This window comes from Pangasianodon hypophthalmus, chromosome 14 (genome assembly GCF_027358585.1).
Source record: "Pangasianodon hypophthalmus isolate fPanHyp1 chromosome 14, fPanHyp1.pri, whole genome shotgun sequence".
NCBI classification, from domain to species: domain Eukaryota; kingdom Metazoa; phylum Chordata; class Actinopteri; order Siluriformes; family Pangasiidae; genus Pangasianodon; species Pangasianodon hypophthalmus.
This window is the reverse complement of record NC_069723.1, coordinates 15,661,207-15,682,262: the sequence shown is the minus strand read 5'-3', so window position 1 is coordinate 15,682,262 and position 21,056 is coordinate 15,661,207. Positions and strand designations below refer to the sequence as shown.

At 35.1% G+C, this 21,056-nt stretch overlaps 1 protein-coding gene across 1 annotated transcript in view; it reads left to right on the top strand.

Moving 5' to 3' along the window:
* The first annotated feature begins 3,641 nt into the window (after window positions 1-3,641).
* Window positions 3,642-21,056, top strand: part of gbe1b (glucan (1,4-alpha-), branching enzyme 1b) — a 106,282-nt gene continuing 88,867 nt past the window's right edge. Inside the window, exons 1-3 of the mRNA XM_026934885.3 lie at window positions 3,642-3,809; window positions 14,945-15,114; window positions 16,591-16,706. Of these exons, the coding sequence (XP_026790686.2) occupies window positions 3,712-3,809; window positions 14,945-15,114; window positions 16,591-16,706 (384 nt within the window). The 5' untranslated portion in view covers window positions 3,642-3,711. The remainder of the gene's footprint in view (window positions 3,810-14,944; window positions 15,115-16,590; window positions 16,707-21,056) is intronic.

Sequence of the window (21,056 nt, the reverse complement as noted above, 5' to 3'; positions counted from 1 at the left end):
TGTCTACAAATGGTGGCCAGTGAGATATTAAAAGTCCTAGTGCCCTAGCAACATTTTTAAATTCATGTATGAAAAACTAAAGACTATAGAGATGAAGCTGTAGCACAAAAATAAGTTATATACTATAAGTTCTCTTTCTCACAGTACCATTAAGTAGCTAAAAGGGTTTAAGTCTTGTCCTGAATACAGAAAGATAAATATTTCACTCCCAAGGCTAGCACGTAGCAACAATCTGACAGACATAAAATACAGTTGTTATCACCATGACCTTTTTTCTAACCTCTTCCCATTCCACAAATATCTTATTCCACCTCAATCATGAATCATACATACCACGCTTTCCAAAGCAAATGAGGAATATATGTAGAATATTTAGCTTTTGGTGCACAGCTTTGACCTTCACTTTCCATATTCATGAATATTCCATTGCTAATATTTAAATGATTGCTCCTCTATAGGTCTAGATGACCCCAGTTGGCAATAACCAGACTGGCTTTTGATCACATTACCAGTGAGACATCATAAGCTATGTGAGTAATACATTTTTTATTACGCTGCCATTTCAGTGATTGAAGACAGAATTTGCAGTTCATTCCGTCGAGCTTTTCCAGGGAAGGTGACCGCTTCCCTAGAAAGCAAATTAATTTGATGAGCTTTTATTCAGCAAAAGGATGGAAAAAAAGAAAAAGTTATTAAAAAAGTCACATGTCCAGAATGAATTAATCCTTTACACCACACAATGAGCTACTTGGTCACGTTACAGCTCGATCATACTTTTTTTGTAACATGCTTATAAAGCATTTTATAGAACTGAATGAAAATACAATCCTTTATTGGTCTTCAAATGATGTCTGGGCTTTTATTCTCACTATTTATACTGTATACTATTTTCTTCACAGTCTAATCCACCTGATTCTAAGAGGAGAAGTGAGCTGCTTTTCAAAAGTCCATGCATTAATATAACAACACATCTGCAGATGTTAGATAATCAAATCAACATACTGTATATAATAGTCTATGACTGTCCATAGTGTTAATTCTTGTGTAACTGGTACCTGCTTGTGATAAACTATGCTGTCTTCATCAGAGATATTTCACAAAATTAACCAAAAATATTTTTAAAAAAAAAGAAAAAAAAGAAAAAAGAATGCTAAAGCACCTGGAATATAAGAAAAGAATGCAATAATTTATTTAGTTATTTATTTAAACATTTTTAGATAACAGTTAACACAAACTCTGACCTGATCAGTGACTTTCAGTGTGATTAAGACCAGTGCCAAATGTACAAAGAGCAACATCCTTATCTGTACATTTGTCACTTTGTTCAGATTTTGGTTGGAAACTGCATTCGCATGCTCTACAGATGAAAGAGTTCATCTGGAACATTTGACTCTTCATTATTCAATGCATATCACATGCCCTTAAAATCTGTAGAGGCATTTGAATTATGATTAATGTTTGATTAATATTATGATTAATGTTAAATGTTTATATGATCTAAATAATCATTTATATGATCTAAATAATAATTTTTTATCCATTATTTTCTTTTCTCATCTGTTGCTGTACTTTCACAGGCACTGCGGCATAAATAATAGCCGCCCGCTGGTGAAAATATATGCTGCACTGTTTCCCACAGAGAATAATCTGTCTAATTTCTGAAGTAAATGCTTTCTCTGAAAATAACCAAAATATATGTGCTTTCTAAAAAGATTAGAGAAAAGGCTTGCAGGTAGCTTACACCCTATTGCCATGGGAAAATAACAGTGTGTGATTCAAGATTTGTTTTAAGTTTATCATCCACTGTACTTTTGTGTACTTACATATCTACCAAATCTTGTGTTGTGTTGTGGAATTATTTATATGAGAAATATAAGTATAAATAACAACTGTGTTGCATTTTGCATGTTCTCTCCATGTGGTTTCTTGTGGGTTCTCTAGTTTAATCCCACCGTCCAAATGAAGATAGGTGCAGATAGGTGGAATGGGGATGCTAAATTTATTGTGGCTTTGAATATGTGTGTGTGTGTGTGTGTGTTTGTCTGGTGCCCTGTGATGGACTGGCATCTCATCCAGGATGAATTTTCCAGGCTTGAGCCCAGTGTTCCTGGGAGAACCCCGGATCCACTGCGATCTGGATAAAGCTGTTATGATGAATGAAGTTGCTACAGTCTATACCCCTATTTTTTATTTTGTAAACACCTATTATCTATTTTACATAACAATAATAATAATAATAATAATAATAATAATAATAAAACTACAGATTTTTTTTATTTATTTATTTATTCATTTATTTTCATTTGTGTATTTGAAATATATATATATTTTTTTTTTACATGTGTAGTTTTAACTGAATTTATGATTTGTTAAACATTCCGTGTTTTCTTATATATAAATATCATTTTACCCAAACATTAATAAGTAAGTACCATATTGCCAAGTTCATGACATTGGTTATAGTAACCCCGGGTCATTAGCATGAAAGTTAGCAATCTGTTTACCAGCTAACTACTAAGCAGAAAATCAACCGCTTTAACTAAACTCAGATTTGACTTTTCTAACATTAATGAAAGTCCTTGAGCAGTTGGTTCTGTGAAACCCAGACTCATTAACTTTAATAAAGCATTGTTAGGACTAGCATTTTATTATTTCTCATGTATTTATCATATGATAGACACGTTAACGTGAGTGTTATTAAAGTTGAGGCATTTTACAGGTGGCTAATTAACCTACTAGTTTTGCAGGCAGATTAAAGGCAGTGAGATGCTCAGATTTCAATATGAATGTAGAATAGAATTGTGCTCATGACTGTGATTTTATTTTCATAGTGTAAATCAAAATGTCTAAAATATTATCATTATTATTATTATTATTATTAGTAGTAGTAGTAGTAGTAGTAGTAGTTTATATTCTTTGTTAATATTTGTTAAAATATTCTTGTATTTATGTATTTCTTGTATGTATCTATGTATTTATTATTTTACAGAAGGCTTAGTATAATATGTAAGAAAATATAATGCCTGTTTTGGGATATATAATATGCTGCTTTTATTTATTTACAGCAATGTATAACCCTTATAATATACATTTTCAAATTATCATGAGTAACACAATGTTTATAATGATTATTGTGTATTTAAAAGCCATTTAAAAGCTGTATTATAAACTAAAGTGTATTTAATATTATAAAAAAAAATGGAACATTTGAAATTAAGTGCTGAGTCTTGGTCACTATAATATGTTAATATGCAGAATTTAGTATTTTTCAAATGTGTGGTCACAAATTGATTAAAATGTTTTATGCTGTCCCACTGATCAGGGCCTTCAAAGCCTTCCAATTTCTCTTCCTTAACTTCTGAATATAATAAATTGCTGGTATAATATATAATAAATGGCTGGTAAGATTTTCTTGAGGTGACGTCATTAAGAGTGACAAAATCCAAAGACCAGTGTACAGTATCGTACGTTTCATGACAGTAAAAGTTACAAATATACATTATTTTTAAGGTAAACAGTTATCAGGTATGAGGTATGATTTTATTTCCAAGTGTGCTTTTTTCCCCTATTAGCTGCAGTCACGTGATCCGTAGTTCACCAGTACAGAGATGAGTTCAAACAGCCACGCCCACTTTGCTGAGTCCAGAGCGGCGTTCTACAGCTCGCGCTGCTGAATCACTCGGCGCTCGATTGCTCTCGCCTGAAGCGAACATGGCAGATTCAGAAGCTCAGCTTTCTATTCCCGAGTTCAGCACCCCTCTACAAATGGACCCTTACCTCAAACCGTATGAAAAGGACTTTGAAAGGAGGTAAAGTGTGCTTTTAAGTCTTGTTTGCACTGCACTGCGTGTTCGTAACGGCCCTGGCGCACTCAGACCTGACTAAACGCACTGCAGCTTGTCTTTGACCGCTCTGACTTCCTCCTGGCTGACAGCTACTCCTTTCAAAATAGGCTTTATCATTCCGAATCTAGGGCATAAGCAGGGAGACACTGCTAACCCATTCACTGCAAACTCTGTAGTGGATTTACTGTTAAGGTCAGTTGTGGCTTGAGAGCTTGTACATCCATAAGATTTCAAACATAAGGTTAAATCCTAAACTGCTCCATATCAGGCACTTACACATCATATACAAGCCTATTACTTCATACCCTATGTAGTGCACTTCAGTGAGGACTAGGGTGAATTTGGGATTTATCTACTGCACCCAGGCTCACTCTTAACTAAGCTATATTATGAGCTAGCTATGCTAACAGTGCTACACCTTCATACTACACACTTAAAGAGAAAACAAACATAGTGTTCAATCTGTTTGTCCTTATAGGTATCTGATTACATTAATCCATTTCCAGATTCAGTGAGCTCATCTCTTTCACATGCTGTGCTTCCTTGTAGTTTGACAGTTGTGACGTAAGACTCAGGCCACGCCCTGTTTTAAAGGGCTCCCTCTGAGAAGTTTTCCCAGTGGAGTCTATTTTTACATTTTAATGCTGTACTTTGAGAAAAACAATCAAGCAAGCAAACATGCTGTACTAGATCTGTCCAAGAACTTGTGAGAACACTTCCTTAACAATATGTGGAACTTTTTATTTACTCCCCCTGGAGGGACCGAGTCTAGCACAGTTATTTTCCCTGATAAAGCACACTTCATTAGCAGGTTTAGTAGGTGTGTTAGGGGAGAGAAATCATCAGATTGACTGACTCTCTGCTAAATAATGTGTTCAGTCATACCGCAGTATCGCAGTACACTGTCCTGTCTACATCCGTGGTCCTCAAAGTGATGTCCGGGGACCCTCAGGGGTCTGTCGGCAATTTAGTTCAATTTTGTTGCATCATAACCCACCATTATCAAAGTTATTATATTTATTAGAGATAGCACAATACTGCTTTTTCTTTTATGATACTTATAGCAATACAGAAACCTTGACTATCAGCCAACAGCAATACTCATCTGATATGTATTTTCCTTTAGAAACTACTATGTTTTATTTTTGAAATGAAGCACTTCACTTAAAAATACAGGGAAAGACACGTAGCTAAAACACTTACACAAAACCACAGCTTTTTGTGTATTCAGTAAAACATGTTCACACAAAAATCGATTTTTTTTTCTCAGATATGATATCCACCATATTTTTGCTGGTTTCTGCCCAATACTGATCCTGGGTATTGGATCGGTGACATCTCTAATATTTGTTATTGAGTTGTTAATGTTATTAGCCTGTTTGACTGGTCACTTAACTCCAGATGTATAAATAATATCAGCTTGAATCTAATGAAATCTGAATAAAAATGTCTTCAGAAAGTTCAGGAATAACAAGCTGTACGGCTCCAATAAACATCCAAGTGTTATTGCACACATTATTATTTGAATAGTTGGATTTTGTTGAAAGACAGTCCGTTCTCAGGGGTCCATGGAGCTTTTTAAAATTTTATTAATTAATTTTTTTGGCAAAGCCGTACATGGCTGCACAAAGTTTGAGAACGCCTGGTCTATACTATGCTGACTTACCCACTGGACATTTATGACAATATTCACATGATGGCCCTTACAGAAGAGCCACACACACATATTTCTCAGGATGTAATCCATTTTGTTTAGTAGCTCAGGATGTAATACATTTTGTTTAGTAGCTCTCAACATGCAGATTGTTCCACTTGAACCTAATGTGCTGCAATCTTTGAAATGGTTGTAGATGTATGGAGGACCTGAACTCATGACTTTGCCTGTGAAATGTGAAAAAATCACGCCTCTTCATTTTTACATAAATAAATAAATTCAGAAATGAGGAATAAATAATGAATAAAGGCTTAGCATGATGATAAATACAGAAAACAGAATACATACAGTACGCTCTCAAGCACTTCCAAACCACTTCATCTTAGGCACTTCAAATATAATGAAATGAAAAATAATTAATTGTCTTAATAATTAATATACTGAGTACTAAACACTAAACCAACTATTATAAAATAAATCAGATCATTGTTTGCTTTAGTGTTTACAACTGCATAAATTCTCTTACACTGTCACAAGAATGCGAGAAGTGGGGTTATTGAGAATTCCTTTAACTACAACTGCTAAAATAATAATTATAATAATATATAGGCAGCACACGTCACATATATGCTGCTTAAAATTCCAGCACCCCAATGTAAAATGCCTTCCCACATCCCTGCACTTTCATAAACTTTTCTAAGGAAATTGGCTGGTAGGATTTTCCAGATTTAGTCTCAGATTGATTAAAAAAAAAAAAAACGTGACCTAATACTTAATATGGTCAATTACTTAAATAAATAAAGAAAATCTCTTTGTAACATTGATTTTTATTTTTGATAAAATTGCAAATTAAATGTTTTTGACAGACTAATATGTAAGAGAAAAAGCAGGCTATATGAAAATGAACAATGACAGTACTGTATCTACCCAAAATAAAAAGCACACGCATCATTTTATTAATTTCTAAGATCTTAATTAAGTTACTTCATGATTGATTCAGTGATTTAATATTAATAATATATTTACTCATACAAACTTATAATATTTAAACTATACTTATACAAACTGTACTTAACAGTGCAGAAGGTGACCCGTGTAAAAGCAGCTATAATTTGCAGCACTCATTTTGGCAGTTATTTGCAGTATTTTCGATGATAATCATGCCCCTGTGCTGCCTCATCAGTAATGATTATGACACTGATGTTGCATAACAACATTTAGCATGACCTGAATGAGCAAAAAATCTTTAATATTCATGGATGACAGAGTTATTGGTAATCATTTCCGAACCTGTGACTGTTCCACTCTTATTGCCACAGAGACCTGTGACAAGGTGAAACAGACTTGTTTAATTAACTTTGAAGGATCTAATGTCTCTCAAGGATCTAAAAAATTAAAGGTCATTAATTTCCCTTCTCTCTGGGTAACTGTTTTTAATAGTGAAATAATTCCAAGTGAAATGTGTTTCTGAGGCTATCTAAGGAACATTATCTTATTTACAGATGATATGCTATACTTAAATAGGGTGAGCCACGTTGGAGACCAGAATATGACCGGAGGTTTGTTTTTTTTTTTTTTTCTCAGCTTAAATTGCTCTTCATTGACCTAATGCTAATTATTACTGGTATTACTGTAGCACAGATACAGCAGGCTCATGAGGACGTCTGTAGGTCATTGCCCAAGAGCAAAGGCTAAATTTTTACCCATTGCTCTGAATCTGTAGAATGTGCCGACCTGGCTGGCCGACTGCCAAACAAAACCAAAAAGAGGCAAAAACAGTTTTTTCCCCATTGCTCTTTCATGAATATTTAATATTGACGATTTCACTTGATGGAATAATTAAGAGAATGGAGTGTGATTCAGGAGACATAATTGAGTGCAGTGAGCGAACACAACAATGTACTTGTCTTTGCATTAAAATTAGTTAACAGAGGAAATAAGTAAAAGTTTTTTTGGCTTGGTGTCATCATTAGATATACGAGGGGTAAGGGGATTGTTGGGGCAGGAGTATGCGTAGTGGCTTGGGAAAAAGCCATATGTTGTTGTGGCTGAATTCTGGAAATGAGACAAAATTTTATTTTTCTGCCAATAATATACTTACCTGCTTTCAGACAACATAAACATATTGTTACCAAATAGTATGGTTTGCCTAAAGATGTCTAAGTGTGATTTCTTCACACACTGAATGTCATGCTTTGATTCAGTTGCTGGACATGAGCCTAATAGATTTAGTTTGTGATCGGATATCGGCTGTCAAAATGTCCACGATTGCTCCTGCGCTGTCAAATTGTCATCATAGCAGAGAAGAACATTTACACTCGCTGTTCAGATGACAACAAAATATTAAAATGTTTAAGTGACCTACTAAAAAGACAAAAAACTTAGCCAACAGAACAGAGCTCACTAGAGACGACCACAAGGCCCCTGTTCAAGTTTTTTTTTTCTAAAAACTAGTTGTGAATTGTGTAGAAATGCATTGCCACATATGAGAACTTTATCCCCATGCAGTAAAGTGTACACAATTGCTTACTCAATTTCTTTTCTCTTTCCCACATTCACTCAAAAAAGCAAGCTTTAATGCTATCATTATGTGCAAACTCTATGACTTTTTTGGACAGAGTAAATTTAATTCTTTAACATTTGCTTTTAAATGTGTTACGTGCAGTTTTGCTAACAGTTGGACACATAGACATTGAGTGAACAGGATAGAAATCAGTCCAGTATTTGTTTTCAGGTTAAAGCAGGCTGACTTCAGCATGTAGCTAATTCTGAGTCGTATGTGGTATGATCCAGTATCAACTCCATCCAACAAAACCTGAACAGAAGAGATGAATAGAACTTCAGAAATCACTTAATTGAAAAGACCAACATCTGTCATTTCTTTCTGTAGTCAGCAGTGAAGTCACCTCAGAAGCTATAGAGTAAGAAGCTAAGCATTAAGTAATGAATAAAACACAACAGTTCATGCTGTTATAGGAAAATAATCAACAGCACGGTCATGTGATGTGACCTAATGCAACGTTAATAATTTTCCAATAACAGCATGTCCTGAAGAGTTTTATTCCTCTTATACTACAGCAGTTTGGCAATGCTAACAATTTTTTATTTATTCAAGAATGACACATACATTTTATCTGTTTGTAATTATGTTGAATGTTGTTCGATAGTTCCTATTATCACTTATAGTTCCTATTATCACAGCTATAAACAGTCATTCCTTCAAAAGTCTCTCTTTTTATCTTTCTTTTGAAGCTAATAAGACACAAAATGCAGCTTGTCACGTTACCAAGAAACCCGGAAAACGCAAAGTCTTGAAGACTTTTCTCTGGTGGAAAACTTAAACTTCCCTAACTCTGACTGTTACAGATCACTGGAGATCTTCAAAATACTGGATACTCCTTCCAAAAATTAATGACTCTGTGAGGAGACATTCATTTTTGGAAGGAGTCTCCAGTATTTTGAAGATCTGCAGTGATTTGTAACAGTCAGAGTTGGGGAAGTGTCTGCCATACAAGTCCCTGTGTTAGTTTTTACTGTAAAAATATTACATATTATATAGTATCATTACATATTAGTAATGTCACATACTATATAGAGCTGCTGTCATAGAAAATTCATCAACACCTCCTGACCAATCAGATGATGTCGTTAACATTGGGGGGGGGGGGGGGGGGGGGATTAGCTGTTATAGCTTTTCTTATGACGTCATGTAAAATTGCTCATTGCCACTTTGGTGAGGAAGTGGGCTTTTCTAATTGATTGTGATAACAGCAAATGAAAAGTGGGTCCTGCAGACTGCAGTAAGTACGTTGTTGATCAAGCCCTGTGTGACAAGCCCCAAGAGGATTGAGACTAGTAGGAGTTGCTATTAATGTCAGCATCCTAATCTATACGCATATGCAGTTTTTTCACAGTCAGGATAAGATGAACTCTCTACAGTACTGAGAGTGCATACGAGCAACTCAAAAATGTTCATTCTTGGTAAGAAAGGAGTTGATGAAGCTGTAGATCTGTGGAACAAGTTTCTCTCGTCAACTGCCTGCTCAAATGCTGTTTGAAAAGCTTTTCTCCCAGCTGTGTGAATTTCTAGAATGCGAGATGTGATGTGCATCTTAAACATTTGGGTTTCATATTACAGAAATTATGCTTTTTTGCCTAGACTTTTTGACCTAATTGTGTCATAATGTCTTAGTTTTATGTCATGATTATCAATCTAGCTACTTTGCTGATGCCTTCATGGCAACATGTCCTTTATATTTAAGCTCAGTTGGCCTTACTGAGTTACATTGTTCCTCAGTGTTCTGTCCAAGAACAAAATTGAGCACCCCTGCTGTCCTCTAATGCCACCGTGTTGACTGGACTAAAATGTTGGCCATGTCAGCCTGGCTGTGTTCTCTGTGGTGAGCTCACAGTTTCTCCAGCTGTTCTCTTCACTCAGGCTTGCATTGAACACCTGTGCACATTATAGAGAGAAGATGAGCTGAATACTTAAAGACTGCTGGCGAACACTCAAGAGCTTTTTTGCATTTATTCAGCCTGGATTTTGACTTTTTTTTCCCTTTGAACTGGCTACATTCTGAGAAGTTTTCTTCTACATTCACATTTCTTCTCTGAGTTGAGTGTGTTTGACTGAGACTGGAGATATACACTAATAATTGCCAATTATCTAGAATTCCTACCACTGTCCTGTACATTTTAGTGCTTTCCTTGAATTAACACTCCTGATTCGACTCCTAATAAACAGAATAAGGAGAATTATGCTGAACTGTGACATCATTAAGGATCTGCTGGCAGCACAAGATTTCAGTAAGGGTTGTATTCGTCCAGGTTCAGGCCACGGAATAAAGGGCAAAAAACAAAAAAGATCATCAGTGATATTTAGCTCAGTATTGATACCCTGATTATTAATCATTTTTTGTAGTTTAGGATCACAATATTTTTTTCACTTTATCATTGTGAATAAGTTTTCTTTTGAATTGTATATTATAAGTCTACATCTACCATTTTCAAACTTTAGGCAACTGGTTATATAGTTTGATTTACAAAAAAAAAAAAAAAAAACCTTTGCTTGTTGTATATACTCTGGTTTGATCCTAAGCTCGGGTTTCTGTCTGTGTGGAGTTTCACACAGACCCTGTATCCATGTGGGTTTCCTCTGGGTTCTCTGGTTTCTTCCAATCTCCCCAAAACATGCATGTACGTAGATTGGCTCAGTTGCCCCTAGGTTCCATCCAGGGTTTTTTCACGCCTCACACCCTAACCAGGATTAAATAGTAACTGAATATGAATGTGAAATATGAAATATTATGAATGTGAAACCTGAATCAGAATAAGACTTCAGCCAAATTGATTGAGTGCGTGCAATTGATGGTACACAGTGGTGGTATAACAGGAAGTGTTATTTCCTCACAGCTCCAGTATCCAAGGTTTGATCCTGTCTAGTTAGCCAACTTTAGATAAACTCTCCCAAACTACAACTGATGTTTAATTAATTAAGGGAAGTAAGTTATCATTATTAAGATTAATGTATGATTAATTATGAAGACCTATGGTGGGCCATAGCCTCTCACCAAATCTTCCTCATTATGAGATGTCACAACATGGCGTCCTGTTTCATTTGTGAACCTTGAACTAACATGTTTTACATGTGTTTAGTGGTTTTCAAAAGGTTTGCTGTGCTCAGAGAGTATCTTCCCCTTCAGTACAAAGATGACAGAGCTGGCATATAGTTTCTTTTACTACAGCACCAAAAACTCTCAAATCTGATTGGTCAGCAGGTGATTAATTTTCTGTAACAGCAGCTCTGACAGTAGTGTCGGCTGCAAGGAAATGAGAAAAATGCTTATATTAAAGTGCTTATTCTAATACATTTTTGTTTTTATAGTAACAGGGACTTGTATGGTGGACACCCCATATTAAAGGATTAAAAAACGTGTGTAATCTTTGATATGGTGAAGTCTTCTTTTCTAAGGAGATGCCTTTATGGAAAGAGTCCATAATTATTTAATCATTTAAAAAAAGGTTAGCTTTGGTAAATTGCCATGGTACAGGTTACTCAAGGTGGTAACATCATCAGGGTGGTATAACATTTCACTGCTCCTTCTTGGATTATTTTTCTATAACAGCACGCCCCATTGTGCTGTTTATTCCTTGCATAGTGTATGGCATTTTGGTTGAAATTCATCTTGATTCTAACCAGTAAAATGTCTGAAATGATGATGTGGTAGAGAATGTTAATATGCTTCCTCCATTGCGTTGGAATTAAGGCCAGGAAAAAACTCATTTTACTTTTTCTTTTTATAAGTTTTCATATCTTTTCTACTAATTTGATTATGGGGAATTTAGTAGTTAGTGACACAATGCTGAATCCCAACTGTGCTTTTACTGTCATGGGTTACTCTTGAATGAAGATAAAACTGTGTGTGTGTGTGTATGTGGTTGCGTGTGTGCATGCGTGTAATTTTTAGTTGAGGAAAAAATATTCTTGTTCTGCTTGGTGTAATCAATTATCAAATTGTCTTTAGTACACTGTGCCACACTTTCAGGTGCTGCCTTTGAAAGGAACATGAGGCTCAGGGTGATTTGTCAAACGTGTAAGAAATCTTAACATGTAATGCCAGAACTTCACAGTACGAGATGTACTCTACATTGCTGAATTTAGGGAATATAAAACCTCACATGGGAAAATGAAGAAAGTTATCAGAGTGTGTGCATTCTGTGAAAAATATAGTGGTTTAAATAACAAGGCCTATTTCATTCTTTTGCCTCAGAGTAAAAGTAAGGTAAGCAAATACAAAATGTTGGTTTAGTTTGTAGGAAGTGTCATATAGGAAACACGCTGAAGAGGACATCAAGAACAACAACAGTGTATACCAATTGTGCACTCATTATTACTAATAATAAGGTTGGCTCAAGTTTTGATTCTGCAGCGGTTCAGTAATGACTAGGTTGGAAATCAGCTTCCTATGAAATCTCCTTGACAGGCTGATTGAGATGCAGTTTTGGATGTCTTCTCCAGACTCTAATCAGCTGGGACACGAGCCAGGGGACATGCCAAGAATATCAGCACTTCATTGGGCGCCACTAAGCCAATCCTCCACCCAATTCACAGCGTCTGAGTTATTATAATAGCAGAGGCTTTTAGGATCACCAGTTCAGACAGAACTGGAAGGAGCAGGTTCATTATTTTGTATATGTTTTCATGGCTTTCATGTAACAAAAAAAATATATTAATCTGGAATGAGCAGTATAAAATATTGTTTTATTTTTATAGCCATTAATTATAGTAAATTATTTGAGGTAGTTCATTACACTTTTTAAACCCCTTCTTGTCTTTACAGCCTTTAGTTATGATATTAAAGAGTATAGAAATATACCACATCGGCTAAAAGGATCAAGCTGTTTATAATAAACATTTTAATTAATGTAAAATGTTAAAGATGTAATATTTTGGTATTAATAGTAGATGTAGTAGATTAATGACCTATAAGGCTGATAAAGAAAGTTTTAAATGCAGAAATCAGATTTATAACTGTTGGCACTGGGGATGTAAAGTGTGAGATTTATTTGTGATAGCTTTATTTGTCTATTTAATTATACATGCACTTCTAAATTAATGGCAATTAATTAAAAAAATGTAATATACATACACGAATTTATATATATATATATATATATATATATATATATATATATATATATATATATATATAAAAACATTGATTATGTCAATAATATTTATATATATAAAACATTGATTATGTCAAAGGGTGGAATATATTAACGTTAGGCAGGAAGTGAACAGTCAGTCGCTGAACTTGATGTGTTGGATGCAGGAAAAATGGGCAAGCATAAGGATCTGAGCAACTTTGACAAGGGCCAAATTGTGATGGCTAGACGACTGGGTCAGAGCATCTCCGAAACTGCAGGTCTTGTGGGGTGTTCCCGATATACAGTGGTTAGTACCTACCAAAAGTGGTCCAAAGAAGGACAACCAGTGAACTGGCAACAGGGTCATGGGCGCCCAAGGCTCATTGATGCGTATGGGGAGCGAAGGCTAGCCTGTCCGTTCCGATCCCACAGAAGAGCTACTGTAGCAGAAATTCCTGAAAAAGTTAATGCTTGACATTTGCATGTCAATAATGCATGAAAATGACATTTTCATCTTATCTTTCTGATCCTGTCTAGGCTAGACTTCCTCCAGAGATGTTGTATAAGGAGCCAGTTTAACAAACACAGTGTTAAAAACAGTCGGTCTGCCTAAAGATGTCTAAAATCTTAAAAGCTAAGTGTGATTTCCTCACACAGTAAATATCACGATTTGCTCAAGCCATAAATAAAAAAACTTGTTGAATTAACTTAATTCAAATGCGTACATCGGTTCTATGTGATTGAATTGAGCTGCATTAACACAATTTGTTTTTGTACATTCAACAGGATTTGATCATGTATTTTCAATGCCCTGAATAAAACCTAACTCCGTGCTCTCAGCCTAACTGAGGATCAAACGCAGGTCAATGGCGTTGTGCGACAGTCACATTACACCACTGTATTTTAGTTGTGTTAACATTATACTATAGTCATGCTTCCTGTCATTGCCAACATCCTTGTGAGATTAGATAATGTAATTGGTTTACGTTAATACTACGTGAATTTATCATGCAAACTCCACATAAGTCAATCTAGTAATTAGAAACTTGTTTAAATTAAGTTTAGCATAAGCAATGAAACCACATTTTGCTGAAAAACTTAATATTTTTATTACTTTATGTAATATGTTCTCTTAAATCTGATCACATATTCCATTTTTTTCACTGTGTTGGATAGTTATGTGCGTGTAGTTAAATGGACGTAACCAGTTACAAGCTATCAAAATATCCGTCATGTCTGTGCTGCAGTTTGGAGTGAAAGCTTGCAAATCTTTAAATGCAGTTTTCTCCATTTTCACTTTGGAGTAACCAGAATTTAAAATGGTTGAGATTCATGAAAACGAGTTTAGTTTAGTGTTGTCTGTAGTTTTAACCACATATAGTTTTTCCCATGCAGCCACAAAAATGTGTACACATTGTACTGCTCTGTTGTAACATAAAAAAAAAAAAAAAAGTGGTCTTAGCTTCATTCATTTGCCAGTGCGTGGTACATACTATAAAATACCTGGTTAGCTTGTTCATTACTCAACTTGAACTTTTGTACATTCCCTGCAGAAACAGGCAGCATGCTTTTGAACAGATTTTCTATACGCCACTCTTAGTGTCCTTGAATTCTATAATCAGTATAATCTTTCACTGATGTGTTTCGCCGTTTGAAGCCTGGGGGCCATCAACCCTATTAATTTTTCACAATATTTGCTTAGTTCTTCATGTGTTCAAGGTGGGAATACTGAGGTTATGTCCTAGTCGATTCTTGTTTATTGATGTGTATCTCCCCTTGTGTCTGTGTTTGGCAGATATGGTTTTTTTCAGAAGCAGCTGATGCTCCTGGAGGAGGCTGAAGGGGGCTTTGATCAGTTCACACGCAGCTATAAGACCTTCGGAGCACATCGCCTGCCGGACAACAGCTTCGTCTTTAAAGAGTGGGCTCCAGCTGCTGAGGCTCTGTTCCTCACTGGAGACTTCAGTATGTATAAACTGAATTTTTCTTTCAAAAAAATTTGTAAATTAAAATTTCATCAATGCTGAAGCATTCAGTCGATTGTGTCATTCGGTCACTGTTACTGCCTCAATTAAAAGATCTTTAGTTTCCATCCTTTTTTGCCACTGGTTTTCTATTTCTGTGTCCTGCTATTCATAAAGCAGCCCAAATATATACTTTTATACTCCTTTTAGAGCAGTAAAAACAAAGCTAGTGCAATAACACTAAAAAAACAACCAAAAAGCCTTGGTTAATATATTCTTTAGGTGATTATTTCATTGAAATGTAAATGAATACTTTAGAAATCACAAAATGCTCCAAAAGCGTTGTGAAAATAAGCTTACGAGCTATTATCTGTATTTCAAGTAAATTCTCATTTTATATTAGGATCTTTGTAATACTGGAAAACAAGAATAAAAGAGGTTTGTGTACAGCTGTAGGAGGAAAAAAGTTACTTCAGTCATCTCTTAAATGATCACATGTAAAATATATTATTATTCCTGAAAGACAGAGGAGCTTTGTTTTTAAACCTTTTTGTATTTAGAGCAGTGTTTTTTTCTGTTAAAAAAAAAACTAAGAAGACTTCTTTCTTATTTCTCCTTTAAAGCTGATGCCTGAATTTTAAATCTGTGACATTGATGTAATTCTTATTTTCTTATTCGGCACTTAAGACAAAAAAGTCACTGCCTACTTACAGTTTCTGTTTTCTAAAAGTTGGCATTATGTGTGTTTTTCATCAGTTTTGAGCGACAAAAACAAATGATGCTGTTCTCATAACTTTTTTTTTTGAGAACTACAGAGCATAGCCACTGCTTCACAAAAAATATGCCAGACTACAGATGTGTATGCCAACACATCTTAACACTCAACTATAGAACATGTAAACTTTATTACTGACCATCATGGGTATCGATCTCTGGCCTCACAGTTATTTGATTAATTTATAAATTATTCACAAGTATATTCATTTACATTTTAGTCTGCTTTAGAGTTTTTTTTTTTTAAATACACTGAATATTTGATTGTGACTGGAATCACACAGTTTTTAATCTTCATGCTGAATCAACAGTGATATGTATGCAAAAAAGCACTAAACCAGGAAGTAGAACACATTTTTTATTATTTGATTTATTTGCGTTCTACAAATTTACACAGTAGTCTGATAATGGATTGAAACGGTCCACTTTGACAAACCAGCACATGCTAATTAGCCAAGTATCTTTATTTTGACAAGAAAACAAACTCTATCCATCACTCAAAGAATTGCGATGTAGTGATTCTCTAAAAACATCATGAATTTTTTCCCCCGGGAAGGGGCAGGATGGCCAGTCTGATAGGGTTAATCCACCATGTTTTGATATTATTTGTTTAAGAAAATCAGGTTGTTCGATGTTGTTGTTTTTACTTGAGTAAAGTCTTTCAGACTGAAACTGAAGCTTTTTTTTTCTTTGATTAAAACAGATGGCTGGGATAAATTTTCTCACCCATATAAAAAGATGGACTTTGGGAAATGGGAGCTGCACATACCACCTAAGGAGGACAAATCACCAGCTGTTGCTCACAATTCCAAGCTAAAGGTGAGACTTGATGTCTTGTGTGTTTACCTGCTATATTACAATAGAACACTTAAGTAGGCTGTACTGTGCTTCATGGCCAGGATGCTCTGGCGGTTGAAATGAGAGAAAAAATCATATCATAATATTTGAAGATGTCTCCATCATACACTATATATATATATATATATATATATATATATATACATACAATAAAACTGGTGTTGCATTTAAAAAAAAAAAACACTTAAAAATAGTTCACTCATACTTTTATATTATGTTAACAAAAGTAAACACTGAAATGGGGGGAAATATTAATAATAATAATAATAATAATAATAATAATACAATGTAATTAAAAATGTAATTAAAATATTATAATTTATAATATTATAATTATAATATTGATATTAGTATTAATAATATGATATTATTATGTCATATTTCCAAACCCTAATGCTTACCTGCCATTGCCATTACCAGAATTAGCACTCTCTTTCAAACCTGTTAATACTCTTCACTCTTTATTTTTTATTCTGATTATTATAATCATCCCTCTAGATGCCAGGAGCAGTAAATGGAATGATTTGGTAGCTATAACTATAGTTACTTACAGGTAATAAAAATGTTAGATGTCTAATAAACATGCTAATCATCAAGGAAATTTGAGTAGAAACCACATGGTACAATTCTAAATAGTCCAAAATCTCAACTAATTTGTCATAAATCACAACTGATTCACAGTTTCAATCAACTCCTCACCATGATTCTGTACAGTTATACCCTGAAATTGGAATAGCCCAGTTGAATCCATTTAAAACCAACAGATACTGTTAGCAGTGAGTTCACCCTTTCTTTACTTTTCTGTACTGGAGTCAGTTTGGAATTTCTCCTAGCAATGGAGTCAAGATGACACTAGCACCAAAGACTATATTAAGACTACAGTGTGATGAGTCATGGTGGAAGACGTATGTTGGAGGACATGAGGTGACTGGATGGTTTTTCAGCAGGTCTGAGCCTGCATTCTGGCTTGTGGGTTGTAATTGTCAGCTCTGGGTCAGGCAGCAAGCGATAAGAAGCAGATTAAGACTCTGGCACTTGCTTCTTCCTCAGGTTGGCCACTGAGCTCAGGCTTGGCTGAATTAACCTCCAGGAGAATAGTCCCAGTCCCAGTCTTTTCCAGGTACCTGGAATCTTATAGGGTAAACCTTATGCAGTTAATATTGTTTTACACTGTAATTTACATTCTAAAAATTCTACAAAGATTATTTTAAGCCCCCAGATTGAAGGTCAGTGACTTCCGGTTATTTTAGCCGGTTAAATAGTGGCTTAGCTGCTAACAAACATTTTACACTGATGTTTTATTTAGTACTGAAGCTCATTTACAACTGGATATTGTATTACATACATCTACCATGTAAAATTTTTTGTTTGTGTAGTAATGAGTTGCCATAATAATAGGAATAAACCGTTAATCAGTTGCTGCAAATATTAGCTAGTGGTTTAAGTTGTTGTCCAGCTCAGTGTCTCTGAGTAACAGCTGATATAGCCGAGCTAGCCAGTGCTAGGTAATCAACTTAAACATCTTAATGTTACATGTACTGATAGCATTAACTCAGCTAGCTCTCTAAATTAGCTTCACAGCTATGCAGGCAATGCAGTATCATTAAATTGATAGAACTGTAAAATTACTTTTGCACTTGTATTTCAGTTGTTTACAAAATGAATGTTGAAATGCATACAGATTAGCCTCCAGTTTTATGATGCCACAGACAAGCAGGACATTAACAGTAGTGCCACAGTGTATTATGAACACGTAATAGGAGATTTGATTTTGCATGTTTACATTACACAGTATCATTGTCATCTCTCCCCTACATGATTTCCCAAATGATTTCCTATTTACACTCACTACATGGCGTACAGTCCAATACTGAAATTGTTAACTACAGTACTTACTTGTAATTACATTTTTAGGACACGTACAGTACTCTGATTTTTCATTCATTCATTCATTCATTCATTCATTCATTCATTCATTCATTCATTTTCCTTCTGCTTTTCAATGGTGGAGGTTACAATTATTATTATTTTTTAATTAAAAGAAAATTGATGCATAATTAAAATGTGTGAAGAGAAAGTATGCCCTAAATTACATGCTTCAAGATTGTTTTCTATTAATGGGCATCTAGGGAAAAAAGAGTTTATAAAACTGTATTGAAAGATGTGTTATAGGTTACTAAGAAAAGAACATGAGGATTTCAAACATACATTTTTATTTGATTACTTGATTATTTCACATGACTATTTAAAAAAAATTCAACTAGTATTGGAACTTGTATTGGAAAGTAGTAACAGTTACTATCTATCACTGAACATGACAGTAGAATATGACGGCGTCTCACACAAAAAAGTGCACTCTGTCACAAGCCTCTATATTTCAAGATGGTCTTTACTAGAAATTTTGACTTTGTGATGGTGACAAATATTAACACTGAACAAACACTTCACAGAAATGCTGGCTTGCTAATAATAAGTATTAAGCATACAGCATATGAACATTTCTTGCCATATACCATCTTCTGTTCTTTGTTAGCAATATTTGATTGAAATTGCTTACTTCTGGATTTATACAAGCGATATTTGTGTTTATATCCTTTTACATGCATTTTATGTTTGTGAGTACATGACTGTTACAACACTCACTCTTTCTTATTCTGTCTGTCGTTCTGTCTTGCACTGCATTCCTTCATTCATCCAGTGGTTTGGCAGTAATTGTAAAAAGTACAATTGGTGAGAGAGTACTTGCCGGGTTCTCCAGAGAGATGCTGCTAATGACCGAGGCGCAATGGGATGCTGCTCTGTGGGTCACCTGCAGGGGCCAATGGGCTAGTCATTACCTCTCCATGGTAGTTGAGAGAAGGCGGCGTCAAATGATCCATCCTCAGAGAGTGAGAGTGAAAAAGACAGCGCCTTGGGGTGTGCTCATGCTGGGAGAAATGCTCCAGCATCGATCTGTGGTCCCATGCTGACTGTGCCGTGACATTACATCACCACAGGCAGAGAAAAGAAGAGCGAAGACTTTACGTATGTTAGATTAGAACTGCAGACTGCACAGCCAAACAAATACCCTCGCCTTTTTTCTGTTTAGAGAGTGTGATCGACACTGAGGCTCAAATAACGACTATAATAACAATTGACAGCTAAGAACTATTTGTTAGTGTGTGTGAGTGTGTGTGTGTGCATACATATTGGAGCCTGGGTTTGTGTGTGTGTGTGTATGCATGCATATTGGAGGCTGGGATTATAGGTGTGTGTGTGTGTGTGTGCACACATATATTGTATGATAGTTTTATATATATATATATGTGTGTGTGTATATATATATATACATATACATATATATATATATACATATACATATATATATATATATATATATATATATATATATATATATATATATATATATATATGTGTGTGTGCATGTGTGCGTGTGTTGTCTCCTATACTGCACATTATTTTTAGATTTAAAATGAACTTTCAAGTTGCACTGGTGTTTTACTCAAATGCGGGACATCTGATCACATTCTCCCCTCCAGAGATGAATAAATTTAGTCAGGCTATAAATAACTTTCAGCAAATGATGCGCCAAGGATCAAATGACTCTTATCTTTCCCTGACAAAATGCTTTGTCTTCCTCGCATTGCCAAACAGCTTCCGAGGCGTGGGTCAGATTGCACAAAGGAAATCACAAGATTTCAACACTTTCAGTAAATGTGTCTTTAAATGACTTTGATCAGAAGCAGTGTTAGACCAAAATCATTCCTGTGTAGAATGAATAGTCTTTAGTGACATTGAAAGGTCAGTGTTTCAGCTGATTGAATTATACAAACACACATCCACTCACATGCATTCCTTCTTTTCCTTCTAGACATACAGTATAAGTCCTGCCAAGATGTGAAAATGAATTCCCACGCATCCTGGGAGACCTGGAAATTTATAGACTTGTTTTTCTGGCATGGAAAACGTCTGGAACTGAAAATGGATAAAATGTCATGGAAATAATGGTGATGTGCTATAAAAGTATAAAACTGAGTTATTTAGCCACTGAGATTGTGCATCTTACTGTATTTTCACCTGAGGGGAAAAAAAGGGTGAAATGGTTTGGGTCCACTTTCCCCCCTTTAAATCAATACAGTGATCTTCTGACTGATTATGTTTATTCTGTGATGAATCATTTCTGTCCTGATGGGATAGCATAATAGAACAAAATCATGGTAGATCCAGAGCTTATCCCAGGAACACTGGAAGTGAGGCTGGAATACACACTGGATGGAATGCGAGTCCATCTCAGGGCATCATGGATACACC